We start from the raw sequence: 14478 nt of genomic DNA, 5'->3' as shown, positions 1-14478 counted from the left end.
TATATGATAATGGTCATTAATAAATATAATAATAATATACATTAATAAAATTGATATCTCAGTACTTACATATGCCGCATCAATACTCTGAGAAAAAAAACCAGTTTTGTATGAGCTGTATTTATTAAAATTTTACTGTGTTGAAAACTTTATAGCTGTTTATCTTAGTTTGTTTTTTCCAAAATTCTGTCTATTAAATTCTGATATTAAAAGTAAATCACATTATATTGGAATTTGCATGAACTTTTTCCTGCTCACTCTTAATAGAATGCATGTTTAATAGAATTAGGGATTGTTTTATAAAAATTTTGATTACAATATTTTCTAAAAATATTCAAAGTGAAAAATAGATAATTTCTCAAAAAATTTCACAAAAGTTTGAGTAATTTTTTTTTTTAGAAACTGATATAGATATCAAAATTCCGCTCCTTAATTTTGTTAAATACATGGTAAGGTCCCGTTCCATGTATTTAACAAACCAAAAAACTTACCAAAAAAATTGTGGGAAGTGGGAAAATATTGAAAATTGTACGTAAAGAAGTGATTTTAAAAAGTGGTTGACATTTAAAAAAAAATTTAAATATTTAAATTTGTACTTTTGAATCAATCTGAAAAATAGTTTAGAAATATAAGTTTTTTTGCCCAATTAACATTTATCTATCACAAAATTTGAAAATTTGTTGGAAATTCAATCATTTAATTGGGAAAAAGTTTGGCTACCTAGTCCCTTTAACACCCGTGTTTATTTTTCTCAATATATATATATATATATGGCCTTAAATAGCAGTTAGTTCCTTAAATAGTTCCATGCGAATTATCGCATCAGTAAACTGTAAATTACTCTAAATTTTTTTATTTATTTTTAAGTTGGCTTTGCAATTTTCTCTCACATAAATACTTTGCACCTTTCGCTCGAATATCTTTTTCTGCTCACATGGTTAATCTGTTAGTGCTCGAGAGATACTTTTTATCACTAGAAGAAGCTATAGAGCATTCTGCTATTTCATTGGTTCGTATGAACTTTTTATCAATAAAATCTACGCATTTGCAGAAATTTAATTTTATGATTAAAAAATATTTAAAATGTAAATTCATGATTGAAAATTTTTTACAAGTATAAAAAGATGCTTTTTTTTAAATTTTAAAATCAATTTTTATTTCAGGTGCTACTTATTATATACATGCTTTTTTGGATATTTCTTTCTTCGTTTATTGTAGCTGTTCTTTTTGAAATTCCTTTAGTAAGACTGGTTGGTTTATTTTATAAAAAGCCCAAAGAATGAATTTAATTTGTCAAATTTTCTTGTCTGTATGTATCATTCCTGCAAAATTGAGGCTTTGATTTTTTTGATCCTGATGTTTTGATTTTTTTTAAAAATAGAATATAAGAATAATAAACTATTTTTAATTGTACTTGATATTCATTTAGGTATTGTACAAAGAAAAGCTTTTATTGTGGTTTTTGTTTATAATAATTGAAAGAGTTACATTAATAATAAAGAAATTGAGAAATATTCTTCATTTTTTTTTATTTTAATGCTAAAATTTATATATTTATTAATTTGCATCATTGCCCCAAATATTCTCTTGTACTGTCTAATATAAGTTTTAATCCCCTTTCCTCCGAGGAACTTAGACAAGGACATGGATATCACGAATACTCTGATTTTTATTTTCTTATTAGGAATATAATGACGGAAACTATTACTTGTTTATTAATCGCATGATAGCCTACGAAATACAGTTGCAAAGAGCGATCATGCGATCTTTAGCGATTAATCGCTGGGATACAGTTAATACAAAATTGCTAGAAAATTTTACACATGTAATTCGGATTTTCGGACGCCTTTTTCACATCGATTATCAGCAGAATTTATTGCATTCATGAGATCACAGACCAAATTTCATTTGTTTAAGACTTTAAGTTTTTGAGTTTTTGTGCTTTGAGGGCGAAAGTACCTTGTGCAACCTAGGGATAGATGTGCCATTTCATAATATTATTGCTGAAACATCAGGTGTAAAATGTTGAACCGCTGAATTTTTTAAAAAAAATTTATATGTTTTTTTAGTAACTTGATGCAGAAATGTTCCGTCCAAGATTTTTTATTTTATTTCTGCCTCTACTGATGTACTGGCTTCACATTTTTAATAAATAATTTAGAATACTTAACATATTGTTCTTTTAGCCAATCTTACAATTTTTTTACGTGGATAAATTTTAATTTTGTTTTCAAATTTATAAATACATTTAACTTACGATATTTAGAAATTTTTAAAAATGAGTCCTTTTAGCACTTTATAACTGATAATAAAAATTGCTTGAACTTGAGAAACATCACAAATGTTCAATGGATATTATCTGTATCGAAACTACTGCATAAAATCGAAACGTCTGCGTCATGTAATAGTTAAGAGGCATCGCATAGTTACGAGAGATATATAGATATGGTTAAATAACTATTTTATTGTTAAATATTTTTATAAAACGTCTGTATCAACATTATTATCTGTAGAATATAACTTTATGAAGCTACCGTGCTTTCAGTCACACGTGTGTCTGGAAAAATTATTTAGTTATATTTTAATGTAAAAAATAAAAAAAGGAGCAACCCAACTTTATTCTGTTGCCTATCATAGTATCTGAAAACTCTAAAACTATTTTAAAGGTAATATTATATGCAAAATTCCGGCGTACTTAAATATTCGAAGAAAATTGTCACTTTATTTAAAATTGCGCAAAGTTTGAAATTTCCTATACAACACTTTTTAGATGTCATAAACAGATTCCTAATGGGAAAATAAGTTAAATTACAAATTGTGATTAATATACCATAGTTACACAAGGATATATTTGTCATTTTCTGTTAAGATCCCTTTCTATATATAAGATTTAAATACTCTCTGGAGGTCGGTAATAATGAAGTGCATTATTTGACACTTTAATATTGTAAAGTTACAGTCTAAATGTTAATCTAAATTGCTACTTCATGGCTGACAAAATATTTACAAAGAATTATTTGTAGATGAGTGATTCTTTAGACAAAAAATATTCAAGGGCAGTAATGGGCAGACATTTCTAGGGTAGGGGCTACTTTTAATTTTTTTCAAGGTGTTGCGGTCAGAAGGCGTAGTGTGCTAAAAAAAGAGGTTTACAATATTTATTTCAACTTAATAATAATTACGAAATATGTATTTAACTATATAACTACAAACATAATAATAATATTCACAAACATAATAATATCAAATGATGCATTTAATATCAAACAATTCAGAATACATTAAAAATCATTTTTATATATAGTTAGTTCCAGTAGTTATAGTTAGTAGAAGACTTATTCTGCATACTTTCTGCCAATCTAGAATATCTTAGTATATAATTACTAACTGCTAATCTTGCACTCGATTCTAAGTGGTCGTTGTGAGACGGGAACAATATGTTGTCTTAATTACTTTCACCGTTGAAAATGCAGATTCATACAGGTAGGTAGACACAGAGAACGATGTTAAATGAATGCAACTTTTTTTAAAATTAGGATACTTTATTTCATCCATTATATTCCAAAAGTTATTCTTAGGTTCTGAACTACTTGCTTTAAAATCATGTCGTTTTGAAAGAGAAATACTTCGTTTTCCTCATGAGATAAAAATAATATGCAATTTATGTTTTCAGTTATTTCTTTCACATCAACATTGCCAAATGGGTAATACATGAATGTTACAATTGGTATCTTTTAGTATGTGTGTCTTAGGTCTTAGTAAAGGTGGTCACCTCAAATGTCTTGGTGATCCACCGGTCGATCGCGATCGATTTAATGCTCACCCATGTTCAAGAGCATTGAATGTTTTGTTTACAAAGCACATAGGCCTGAATGCACAGCCATTGCCCTCAAAGCACCAAAATGAAAGTTTTGTTGTATGAGAGAAAGAAATAGAATTGAATATATGTTTTACTGTTTAAAAGGAACATTATCTATAGTGTTAAAATTAATGTCTTACTAATAGAGCGAAGGGAAAAAAATATTTATTCTTTTACACTTTTTTCGTTACTTTCTTTATCTTTATATACTATTCATATTATCATTTCTTATGACATTATTACAAAAAGCTATGAAATAATACATCATTTTGTTTCAGAAGCATATAAAAAAATGGTCCATTTCATTTATTATTGATAAATACAAATCAATTTTCTCTCATGCTTTATCGACAACGTAGTGTTCTACGCAAGTGCTTTTTGATTGCGAAATATTTCATTAACCAGTTAACTGTTTTTGACGAGTATATTCGTCATGGATAAAGTGCAATATTTTGCATTATGACGAGTTTATTCGTCAGGAGTAATAGGAGTAATAATAATCAGGAGTCAGGAGTGACAATTTGCAGTTTGAATTATAATTTTAGTAAAAACTCAAACATATTCGTAAATTTAAAATACTTTGAGGCCAAGTCGAAATCAGAGAAACCAATGAAAGATTATTATGCTTTGTACCAAGGTTTACTCAATGCCATTATTTAAATGTAAATTAAATTTTTTAAAAATAATTTTTTTTTGTTTATATGCAAAAAATGTATGTTAGTTTAAGTAAGTAAATAAATGTGATTATGGAAATAAAAAATAAAAGTCATTTCATTACAACATAGTTTCATATTACACATACTCCGTGTTAACTAGTTAATGAAGTACCTACTCTTATAGGATATATGCGTATTATAAGCTTGGAACGCAAATCTCAGGGCAGCACTCTAACATTCCATTCATTTATTCAAATTAATTCTTTCATATCTTTAGTTTGAATTATTACAGCTCTTTTTAAGCTAATATTTATCACATATTTTGTTGCTTAGGGTATAGAATAGAAATTTCAAAACATATATAATTATATGGAATAATTATTATATTTATGATTACAATAATATTCTATAGGATGCCTTTAAGATATAGTAGGTCTGGGCAATACTGAATCATTGAGATTCAACAGAGCAAAATGAAATTCGTAGAAGCATCTTGAACAGATATTCTAACTGAATGATAATATTAATCGCATTCATAATATTGCTTTATATAAAAATTATGGTATTTTATAGAAATTTTTTTTGTCAAGTCACCAAATAGTAGTTGAATTTATCACCAAGACCGGGAATCATTGATTTGGCATTCTTCCAATAACCATTAAAAATATTTATAAATCTCTTTGCCTTACTATAAATCGAACCGTACGTCTAAGCAATTTTATAAATCCATAACAATATGTACCTTCCATTTTTAACCATAATGCATTATTGACAATTCTATTATTGAATTAAAAAGATACATATTTGTTGATTTAGATTCAATGTGGCAAAACAAAATTCGCAGAGGGCGTTGAAACGTAGACAGGAATACGTTAATTAAACGATAACTTTAAAATATTAATAATGTTTTTTTATTCTTTAGATCATAAATGTTCAGAAATTTTTATCTTCTTACGCTATTCATATTAATTAAACACATAATAATTAAACAAAAATCCTTAAAGATGTCACAATTAGGGATTGCAATACCGGTATACCGGGATACCGAATACCGGTATTTTGAGCCATTTGTACAATTTTGTAATACCGGTATTCACAAGTTTAAATACCGGTTTTTCGGTATTTACTAGAAATTTTTAAAATGGTCTCCACTATATGTTCAGGGATTGCCAACATAGCAAAATAGTATACGTTTTTGTTTTTATGTCTCCCTAACGAGCGAAATTAATTAACTAATTAATGGCTTAATTAATTGCTTAAATCTAAATTAGCGAAACATGGATTATCCCTGAAAGAAGAAATTGTATCCATAATGATTGATGGAGCAACAGTTATGAAAAAAGTTGGAAAGTTGATTGGTGCAAATCAGCAATTGTGCTATGCTCATGGAATTCAGTTAGGAATAATAGATGTATTATACCAAAAAAATAAAGAACAGAAGAATCCAAATAATGTGGATATAGACACTTCGGATTCCAACTTTGAAGAGAGTAAGAGTGAGAGTGATATTGACAATGAAGATAATAACAATATAATTGTTGAAGAAGATATGGCTAATGAGGATGAAATGTTAATCCATCAAGAATTGCTTCCTATAATTTATAAAGTTCGAAAGATTGTTAAGATATTTAAACGTTCCCTTATAAAAGATGACATATTATTAAAATACATACTAACTGAAAATAAAACAGAATATATGTTAATACTAGATTTTCAAACACTTTGGAACCGTTTACTCCTAACAGCACACATTATACTAGAACAGCATACATCACTATCTGAAGATTATATATTACATTGAAAAATCGCACAGAAGAAAGGCATATCGAAATAGAAAATGTCTTATGGTATTTACATAATTACAATGATTTTAAAAATGAAAAAGAAGAAAAGAAAAGAACCAATTCAAACCTGATTAAGTTTATAGTAAATTTTCTTAAAATATTTTACCCACAAACCCATCCACATTCAAAAGAATTCGATTCAGTTATCGAAGATTATGATGACACTAATGTCGATATTGAAAAGGAATTGTCTCTTGAACAAAAATTAGAATTTGCGATAAATAAGAAAATTTCAACGAACCAAAATACAATACAGAAATCAGCTATATCCAAAACCATCCGATAAGAAATCGATTTATTTGAAGATGAGGGATTTAGAGGTAAATATTTGGAAAAAGTATATCGCGCATTGCTTACAGTACCACTAACTATCGTAGATGCCGAAAGAGCGTTTTTGACAGCTAGTAATTTTTGCACAAAATTACTTTTCAGACTTAATGACAGTACAATTGATGCATTATGTTTTTTAAGAACACATTTCAAAAATTTGTTTTAGTACCACAGACTAAATAGTAATATTTACAATTTTTTGTGATTTAAATAAATAAGTTGTTCCTTTACTTTTTTTGTAATTCTTTATATACTGTTATAATTTATAAGTTACAAATTATTTGTTGTGATATTTACCCTTTCTAATAAAACTGGCAAATAAAACAAAGAAACACCTGTGTTTTCTTTATTTTTCTAAAATTTCTAATACCGGTATTAAAACCGGTATCCCGGTATTCAGATCTAACAAATACTTTACCGGTATTGAAATTTTGGTCCGGTATTGCAATCCCTAGTCACAATTTCCTTTTTCGTGAAAAGTCAATAGAGTAAGTAGTCGGACTTTTACTCTAACAAATTATTAAATTATTACTCTTTTAAATTATAACTATATACCCTATTATTATTATCTGTCCATACTATTGATTTCGATGAATTATCTAGCTCATATATGATGCATATATTTAATATTCTATACGCTTATTAGTAATTTTTTTTAAATTTAAGACTAAGTATTTCAATCCCCATCTTAATATTGGAAATAATTTTCAATAAAAAAGTAGATTCTTAAGAGTAATAAAAGTAGATTTCAAATTAATTATTGAATGCGTTTTAATTTCTTTATAATATTTCTTGATTTTCAATAAAATAATATTATTTCCTTCTTTTTACTGCCCTAATATAAATATGATTTAAAACTCTTTCTTATTATTTTCTAGATTTATTCGTTGGTATTTTTCCTAATTCTTGATAACAAATATTAATTTTATTAATTAATATTTCTCGAATTGTTTAATGGATTATCCATAAAATAATAATAAGTTAAATTTATTTATTGCATATTTAAAAAATAAATATTAATTTTATTAATTAATATTTCTCGAATTACTTAATGGACTGTGTCATAAAATAATAATTAGTTAAATTTATTTATTGTCTATTTAAAAAAATAAATATTAATTAAATTAATTAATTGCTTAGTTAATTATTTATTACTTAATGGATGTGCCATAAAATAATAATTACTTAAATTTATTTATTACAAAATTTATTAAAGGTTTATTTATTTTGCAAATGCAAAGATTTTTTTTTTAAATCAGAGGTCAAAAACGGAAAGTTTATCTCTGTATTTAAACATGTTTGAAGAAATCATTGCCATTTGCAATTATTTTTCTTTTAATTAAATGCAAATAATAACGTTTTATGATTTTAAAAAATTACGAATTTGACGTTTGATTTTTCGTTTGCATTGAAGGGGGAAATAATCTGGGTTTTTTCGTGCTAGGGATCATGACTCATAAAGATCTGCAAAAAATTTCTTGAAGTGGTTCTAGTCTTCCAATAAAGAAATCATCTACTTCTTGGATATGTATACCTCAGAAATACTTTACATTATTGTAACTATATTATTAAACAAACAAACAAACAAACAATGAATACAAAATAATAACTTGCAAAGGTTGCTCTCATCTGAAATAAAACCCCAAAATTGAAATATATATATATATATATATATATATAACCAATCTTAAGTAAGAAAAAGTTTGAAAACGAAACTAAAATGAAAACGAAACAAAAACAGTTTCGAAATCGCAACTAAAATTTATAACCTATTTAAACTAAAACCAAAAAAGAACTTCATAGTATTTAAAGAGCGCAATTGCAGCTACTTTTAAAACACAGATGAATTGATACAAAAGTATTAGAATCAAATTAATAGGAAAAACAAAAAAATCAAATAAAAATTAAACCAAAAAAAATTATAAAAAATATAAAAAAATATAAAAAAAAAGAATCCGGATTCTATTTTTAATATTTTTTTATATTTTTTATAATTTTTTTGGTTTAATTTTTATTTGATTTTTTGTTTTTCCTATTAACTTGATTCTAATACTTTTGTGTATATATATATATATATATATATATATATATATATATATATATATATATATATATATATATATATATATATATATATATATATATATATATATATATATATATATATATATAGATATATGTTACCGTGAAAGACCGAAATCAGAGAATGTCGACATTCACCGGTGAATGTCGACAAACACCAAATACGTAGGTGAAAGATCGAATATTTCATTACATTCTTGTACATTCGGACCCTCACCGGTGTATGTCGACAATCACAGATATGCTCTGGTGGAGGTCGAAAAGAGAGGAGCCGACAAAGAGGCGACTGGCTGTTTCTCGCCAAATCCTTTGTTCTGGTGGAGAAATAAATGGTCAGAAGGTTTACCCTTTGTTCAATTTACCAAGAACACTACATACCACGAAGGAATATGCCAAAGTCCTTATGAAGCCATGTTTGGCATTAAAGCGAAAAGAGGCATAGTATCGTCTTTTTTGCCTAGCGAACAAATCGCAAGCATCGAAACTGAGGAACAACTTGAAGAACTTGATCGCCAATACTTTTGAACCGAAGAACAGCTTGAAGAAACTGGTAATACTTCTGAAAAAAATTTGAGCGGTGGTCAAACCGAAAACCATATTCCAAAGTAAAATATTGAAGAGGACTTGCAATCTACCACGTCTTCACTTCAAGTTCTGAATGAAAAAACACGAGTTAATTTCTATAAAAAGAGCGGCCGCGAAAGAGAATCTTCTACTGCAAGCAACAAAAATGTTGCGAACCTCACAAAATCAATTTCCTCCTGCTCAGAGTGGTGATATTGTACGAATACAAGTCCATGATGTCGACTGTGGTCGTACAGATAACCGAAATGTGTTAGCGGTTGTTGTTGGAATAGAAGACTCCGACTTCTTTAAACTTGCGAATGAAAATGGTACCCTCAAGCAGCTTTACACACGTAATCAGTTCGAAATTTGTAAAGAAAAGCTCCTTTCCATAGATAAGATTTCTTTTCAAGAAATTTTGCTGAGAGAAGCAGCTAAAGCTAATTCGAGAAGCCGTGGGCAAGGCTATACACGCTGTCATTGCAAAAGGAAGTGTTCCGCAAATAAATGCAGTTGTAAAAGCAAGGGCCTCTTGTGCAATTCAAAGTGTCATAATAGTTTAAGTTGTTGCAATAAATAAAATTTGATTCACATAATTTAGTAAGTTTTTTATTACTATTTTATTTTCTCATTTAGAACGTACTGTATAATTAACTAAGTTTTTTACTTCTATTATTTTCCTTTCTCATTTTGAAAGTACTGTGTGTTTTAAGTTCTTAGTTATTCCTCTCAGAAAAAGAGGTGAAAAATTTATCGCGACTGAATTACGGAGAAAAAAATATAAATCTCGGACATGTTCAACATTCACCATTAGTGCATGTTGAATGTCGACATTCACCGGTGAAAGTCAGAAATAAGGGTATTAATAATAAATAAGGGTACACCAAGCGACTATGTGTTTGTCGACATTCTCCAGATTTCGGTGTTTCACCGTAACATATATATATATATATATATATATATATATATATATATATATATATATATATATATATATATATATATATATATATATATATATATATATATATATATATATATATATATATATATATATATATATATATATATATATATATATATATATATATATATATAAGCATTATTTTATGTGAAGCAGAAGGCAGGTTTGTAGAGAAGACACTTTGCATTTTTAAAATTCGCTTGAATCCATCCCAGGAAGTTATAATATATTTACAAGAAGGCACGGACAAGGCACGTCCGCTGTCTGCTCGGCACAAAAGCAGGAGTGGGGAAGAGCGAGAAATAAATTATCCCTCGTCTTATATAACATGAGATATTGATAGGGAAAATATTTTTTTTACAGTGCTAATATATTATTAAGATTCTGATAGGGAATTCTGGTCTATCACAAGTAAGGGAAACACATGGAACTTTTAAAAAGAATGTGCTTACTGGACCTTTTTCTATCCGCGGAGCATGTCAAAGTGCAAATGTAGGCATTTTTACAAAGCTCCTCTTGAATTAATTAAGTAGAGAAAGTGAAATTGGATCAGGAAATAAGAGAATGAAATTACTATGGGCTAAATTAAGGTAAATTTTGGAAATTAATTTTGATTAAATTAAGAATTATATATTATTATTATTATTATTAAACACGAAGACACTAATATAAAGACGGCAAATATACAGCCGAGACGAGCACAGGCGACACACAGTAGCACACTACAACAAACAGTAGCCCAGAAGTAGAATTCGGTAGTAATAACAACCACAGCACACAAAGCGGCCAAACAGAATTAAGCAGATGGAGGGAATCTACGTAGCTTCACCCTAAGGTCTCTCCAAACATCTGTGATTCTCCACTGTCTCCTCGCTTTAGCTGTATCCAACTGCCGACTCACTACTACATGACTGGGTACTCCAAACCCGACTCGTTCTGCTTCCATAATAAAAACAAGGACTCGGCTCACAGCTCAATTCAGAAAACACTTGAGCTCCACACAACGCTTGCCCTTCGCCAGACTATCCGCCGTCTCTTTCCAGGATTCAATATACGACTCGTTTCACGACTGACTGCAGCTTGAGACTGCCGACTTTTTATAGTTCCTGGGAGGTGGGCAGAAAAGGTTCTGGGCTAATCAAGTGTATCTCGGTTTCTATTGGCTGAATTGCTAAAATTCTGAAAGTTCCCAGTGATAACTATTTTGGAAACAGAGCTGATCGTATAAAAGTCTTTCCAATGGTTGAACTAACCGTGCTGGGAAGTAACATTACAGATTTGTAACAATATATAAGGAAAGTATCTCATTAGACAATGTGCCTTTGCAATGTAATCTCTCGAACGTCATAGTATTGATTGCATGTTTTTTTGTTCCCTATTACGCATAAGTATCTCTATTAACACAAAATGCTTATCGACAATGTTACAGTATTTCCACCATATTGGTCGTCATAATTAAATAATCCTGGATTACAGTCAATTTATTTCTTCTGATAATTGGGAATAGATATTTCTCACTTGTTACTGGATATTATTTATTATATTTTAAACAGTAAAATTGATTCGATTTTGGAGCTAGTATTCCAGTACTGAAATATTGATTAAAAAACAATTAATTTATAAGTTCTCAGTCTTTAAAATTAAATTTAAAAATTCTTTGTAAAAAGAGTCGGAATTTAATTTTATTTCATTAATGCATTGTGATTTAGTTACATCTGAAAGCACAAAAATAGTCAAAACAAAACTAAACAAGAAACAGAACTTTTTAATTAACCCAAGGGCTTTCTATTTTTCTATATTTTTATTTTTCCTAAATAATTTCTTGGAGTTTCCGGGTCATAAGGGCTTAATATTTGAACGATTTCCAAGCCTCCTGAAGGGAAAAAAAGTCCCTAATCTGAATCCATGCATGGAAATAATCCTTGTTAAAAGTTCAGGCCGGATTCAATTTTTTCATTAATTTTTCTCATCTTTTTGGTTTTCATTTTTTATTATTTTTATATACTGAATATCTCAGCCATTTTCTTCTAATAATTAACTTACATCCATTCGATATAAAGTTGATGAATAAATAATTTACTAATTTTTACTGTCATCTATAAAAGGAAGTTATAATTTCTACCGAGACAACAATTTTATAAATTACATTACTGCTGCCATCTATTGATGAAAATGATAAAATAAAAGGCGTTGAAGGTGTAAATTTCTTATTTCAAGGTAAAAAAATATTTTCTATAAATAGAATGTCACAGTTTATATGAGTCAAAAAAAATTTTTGAGACATAAGTGTAAATATAAACATGTTACTCGGTTTTTATAATTAGTTTTATTTTGTAAATCTCAAAAGGAAAGAGTAAGAGAATTTTTTTTATAAGTTTAATAATTGTCAAGAGAACTAAACTTGGCCTCCCATTTTGCACTTTTGAGATTAATGCACTTTTGATACTCAATAAAAATTTTAATATAATAAAATATCTAATTCAATAAAGTTTCAATATTTCAAAAATATTATTTTTTTCTTTTGTATTTCAATGCGCAAAAGAATTTTTCTATTCTTCATTCAATAATGGTCAAATTGCAAAAGCACAAAGTTGCATAGAAAATAGTTTCGAAAAAAAAGCATAAAATAAGCTTGAGTAATAATGATGTTAGAACGTAAAATCAACGTTAAAACTTTAGATCATAAAATGCTATCAATACAAATGCATAGTATTTCGATCTGATTTGAATTTTATCTGCAAACAATCTTTTAATTTTTAGCTTTGACCATTAATGAAACATACAAATATAATTCACATTTTTAAATTATTACCTCTATTCACTATTAACATTTTTTTCTATTTATTTTAAATTGTCGGTATTATTTTTAAATTATTACTGGGATAAAATTAATTAGAATTCAAGTTCACGCATTTTGCAATTCATAATTAGCCACCTAGGTGTCGCTGCATGTTTATAGTCCAAAAGTCATCGCTTATTGAAGACTTGTTCTATACTTAGCATATTCAATATATTTGATCTTTAGAAATAAATACTGATTAGATATTTAATTAATAATAATGTTTTTATTTAAAAAAGTATTTTTTTTGTTTTTGGATATTACGACTCATGAAATTGTTTTGATCAAGGATCTTAAATTCTTCCTTAAAAACTGTTGGAGAGTTTAAAAAAAAAGAAATTGGTCTTTAATGATAACAAATCATTTGGATATAATGTTGTCATTCTCACTGAAATCAATGTAAGATTTTTAACAATAATTTTAAATATTAGTAATAATGATATATGTTTAATATTTTTAAAATAATTAAGTTTTCAAAAGATTAGGTATACATTTCTCGTAGTAAAATCATTATAAAATAACAAAAAAAAATAATTGAAGTGTCTGATATTTATTATTTTAATAGCAAATTTACGCTCTTTCATTTACATTTCATCGTGTGTTGAGAAATAAATCCTAAAATGTTCTGTAAATTATCATTGGAAGATAGAATCACTGATTCAAATTTGTAAAATTAGGGCTAATGAGAAGTATACAGGAGATGAAAATTGTGTTTACCTTAGAGGGCGTACTGAAATGCAAGATCTTTTCTACAGCTTCAAAAGAATTATTTAGGTATAAAAAAAAACATTTTCTAATAACCTCCAAAAATTCAGGAATTCTCCTTTCCTTTTTATTTTATTTACTTTTTCGTATGCGAAATGTAGAAGTATTGTAATCGTAAAAAATTTCGTACGCGAGATTTCGATGAATCTCCATGTTCCAAACCTCCCGAGTTCGAAAACACATTTTTGATATTATGCCTCTCTGTCTGTGAACACGATAACTCACAAATGCTTTAAATTCAATGAATGAAATTTGGCACCTGAATGTAAAACCAGTCCTGATCATGGCACCTGATTTCTATTAAATTTTGAATGAAATCCATTCACAGGGAAATCTGTATGGCAGTTTGATTGTAATTGAAACGATAACTTCAAAAGTCTAAGAGCTAAGTAGATCAAATTTGGTGCACAAGTTTAGCATCTAAAATATAGATTCATATAAAATTTGTAACCAATTTCTCAAAGGATAGACAGTCCATCCATCTGTACTTTCGCATGCATATAAATGCAATAACTCATAAACGGAACGATTTAAACCAATGAAATTCGGTACGCTATCTTGTGACTACAACTGAA

At 27.8% G+C, this 14478-nt stretch overlaps 1 protein-coding gene across 1 annotated transcript; it reads left to right on the top strand.

The window, feature by feature from the left end:
- Positions 1 to 9429: 9429 nt before the first annotated feature.
- On the top strand, positions 9430 to 9915 carry LOC129962237 (uncharacterized). Its single transcript, XM_056075978.1, has one exon. It carries the CDS (start codon positions 9430 to 9432, stop codon positions 9913 to 9915), a length of 486 nt encoding a protein of 161 aa, XP_055931953.1.
- The last annotated feature ends 4563 nt before the right edge of the window (positions 9916 to 14478 follow it).

Source organism: Argiope bruennichi, chromosome 2, assembly GCF_947563725.1.
Source record: "Argiope bruennichi chromosome 2, qqArgBrue1.1, whole genome shotgun sequence".
Taxonomy (NCBI): domain Eukaryota; kingdom Metazoa; phylum Arthropoda; class Arachnida; order Araneae; family Araneidae; genus Argiope; species Argiope bruennichi.
This window is presented reverse-complemented; position numbering and strand designations above follow the sequence as displayed.

Excerpts from the sequence above, each read along its gene's own strand:
- LOC129962237 (XM_056075978.1), top strand. The coding sequence starts at position 9,430 with ATGAAAAAACACGAGTTAATTTCTATAAAAAGAGCGGCCGCGAAAGAG.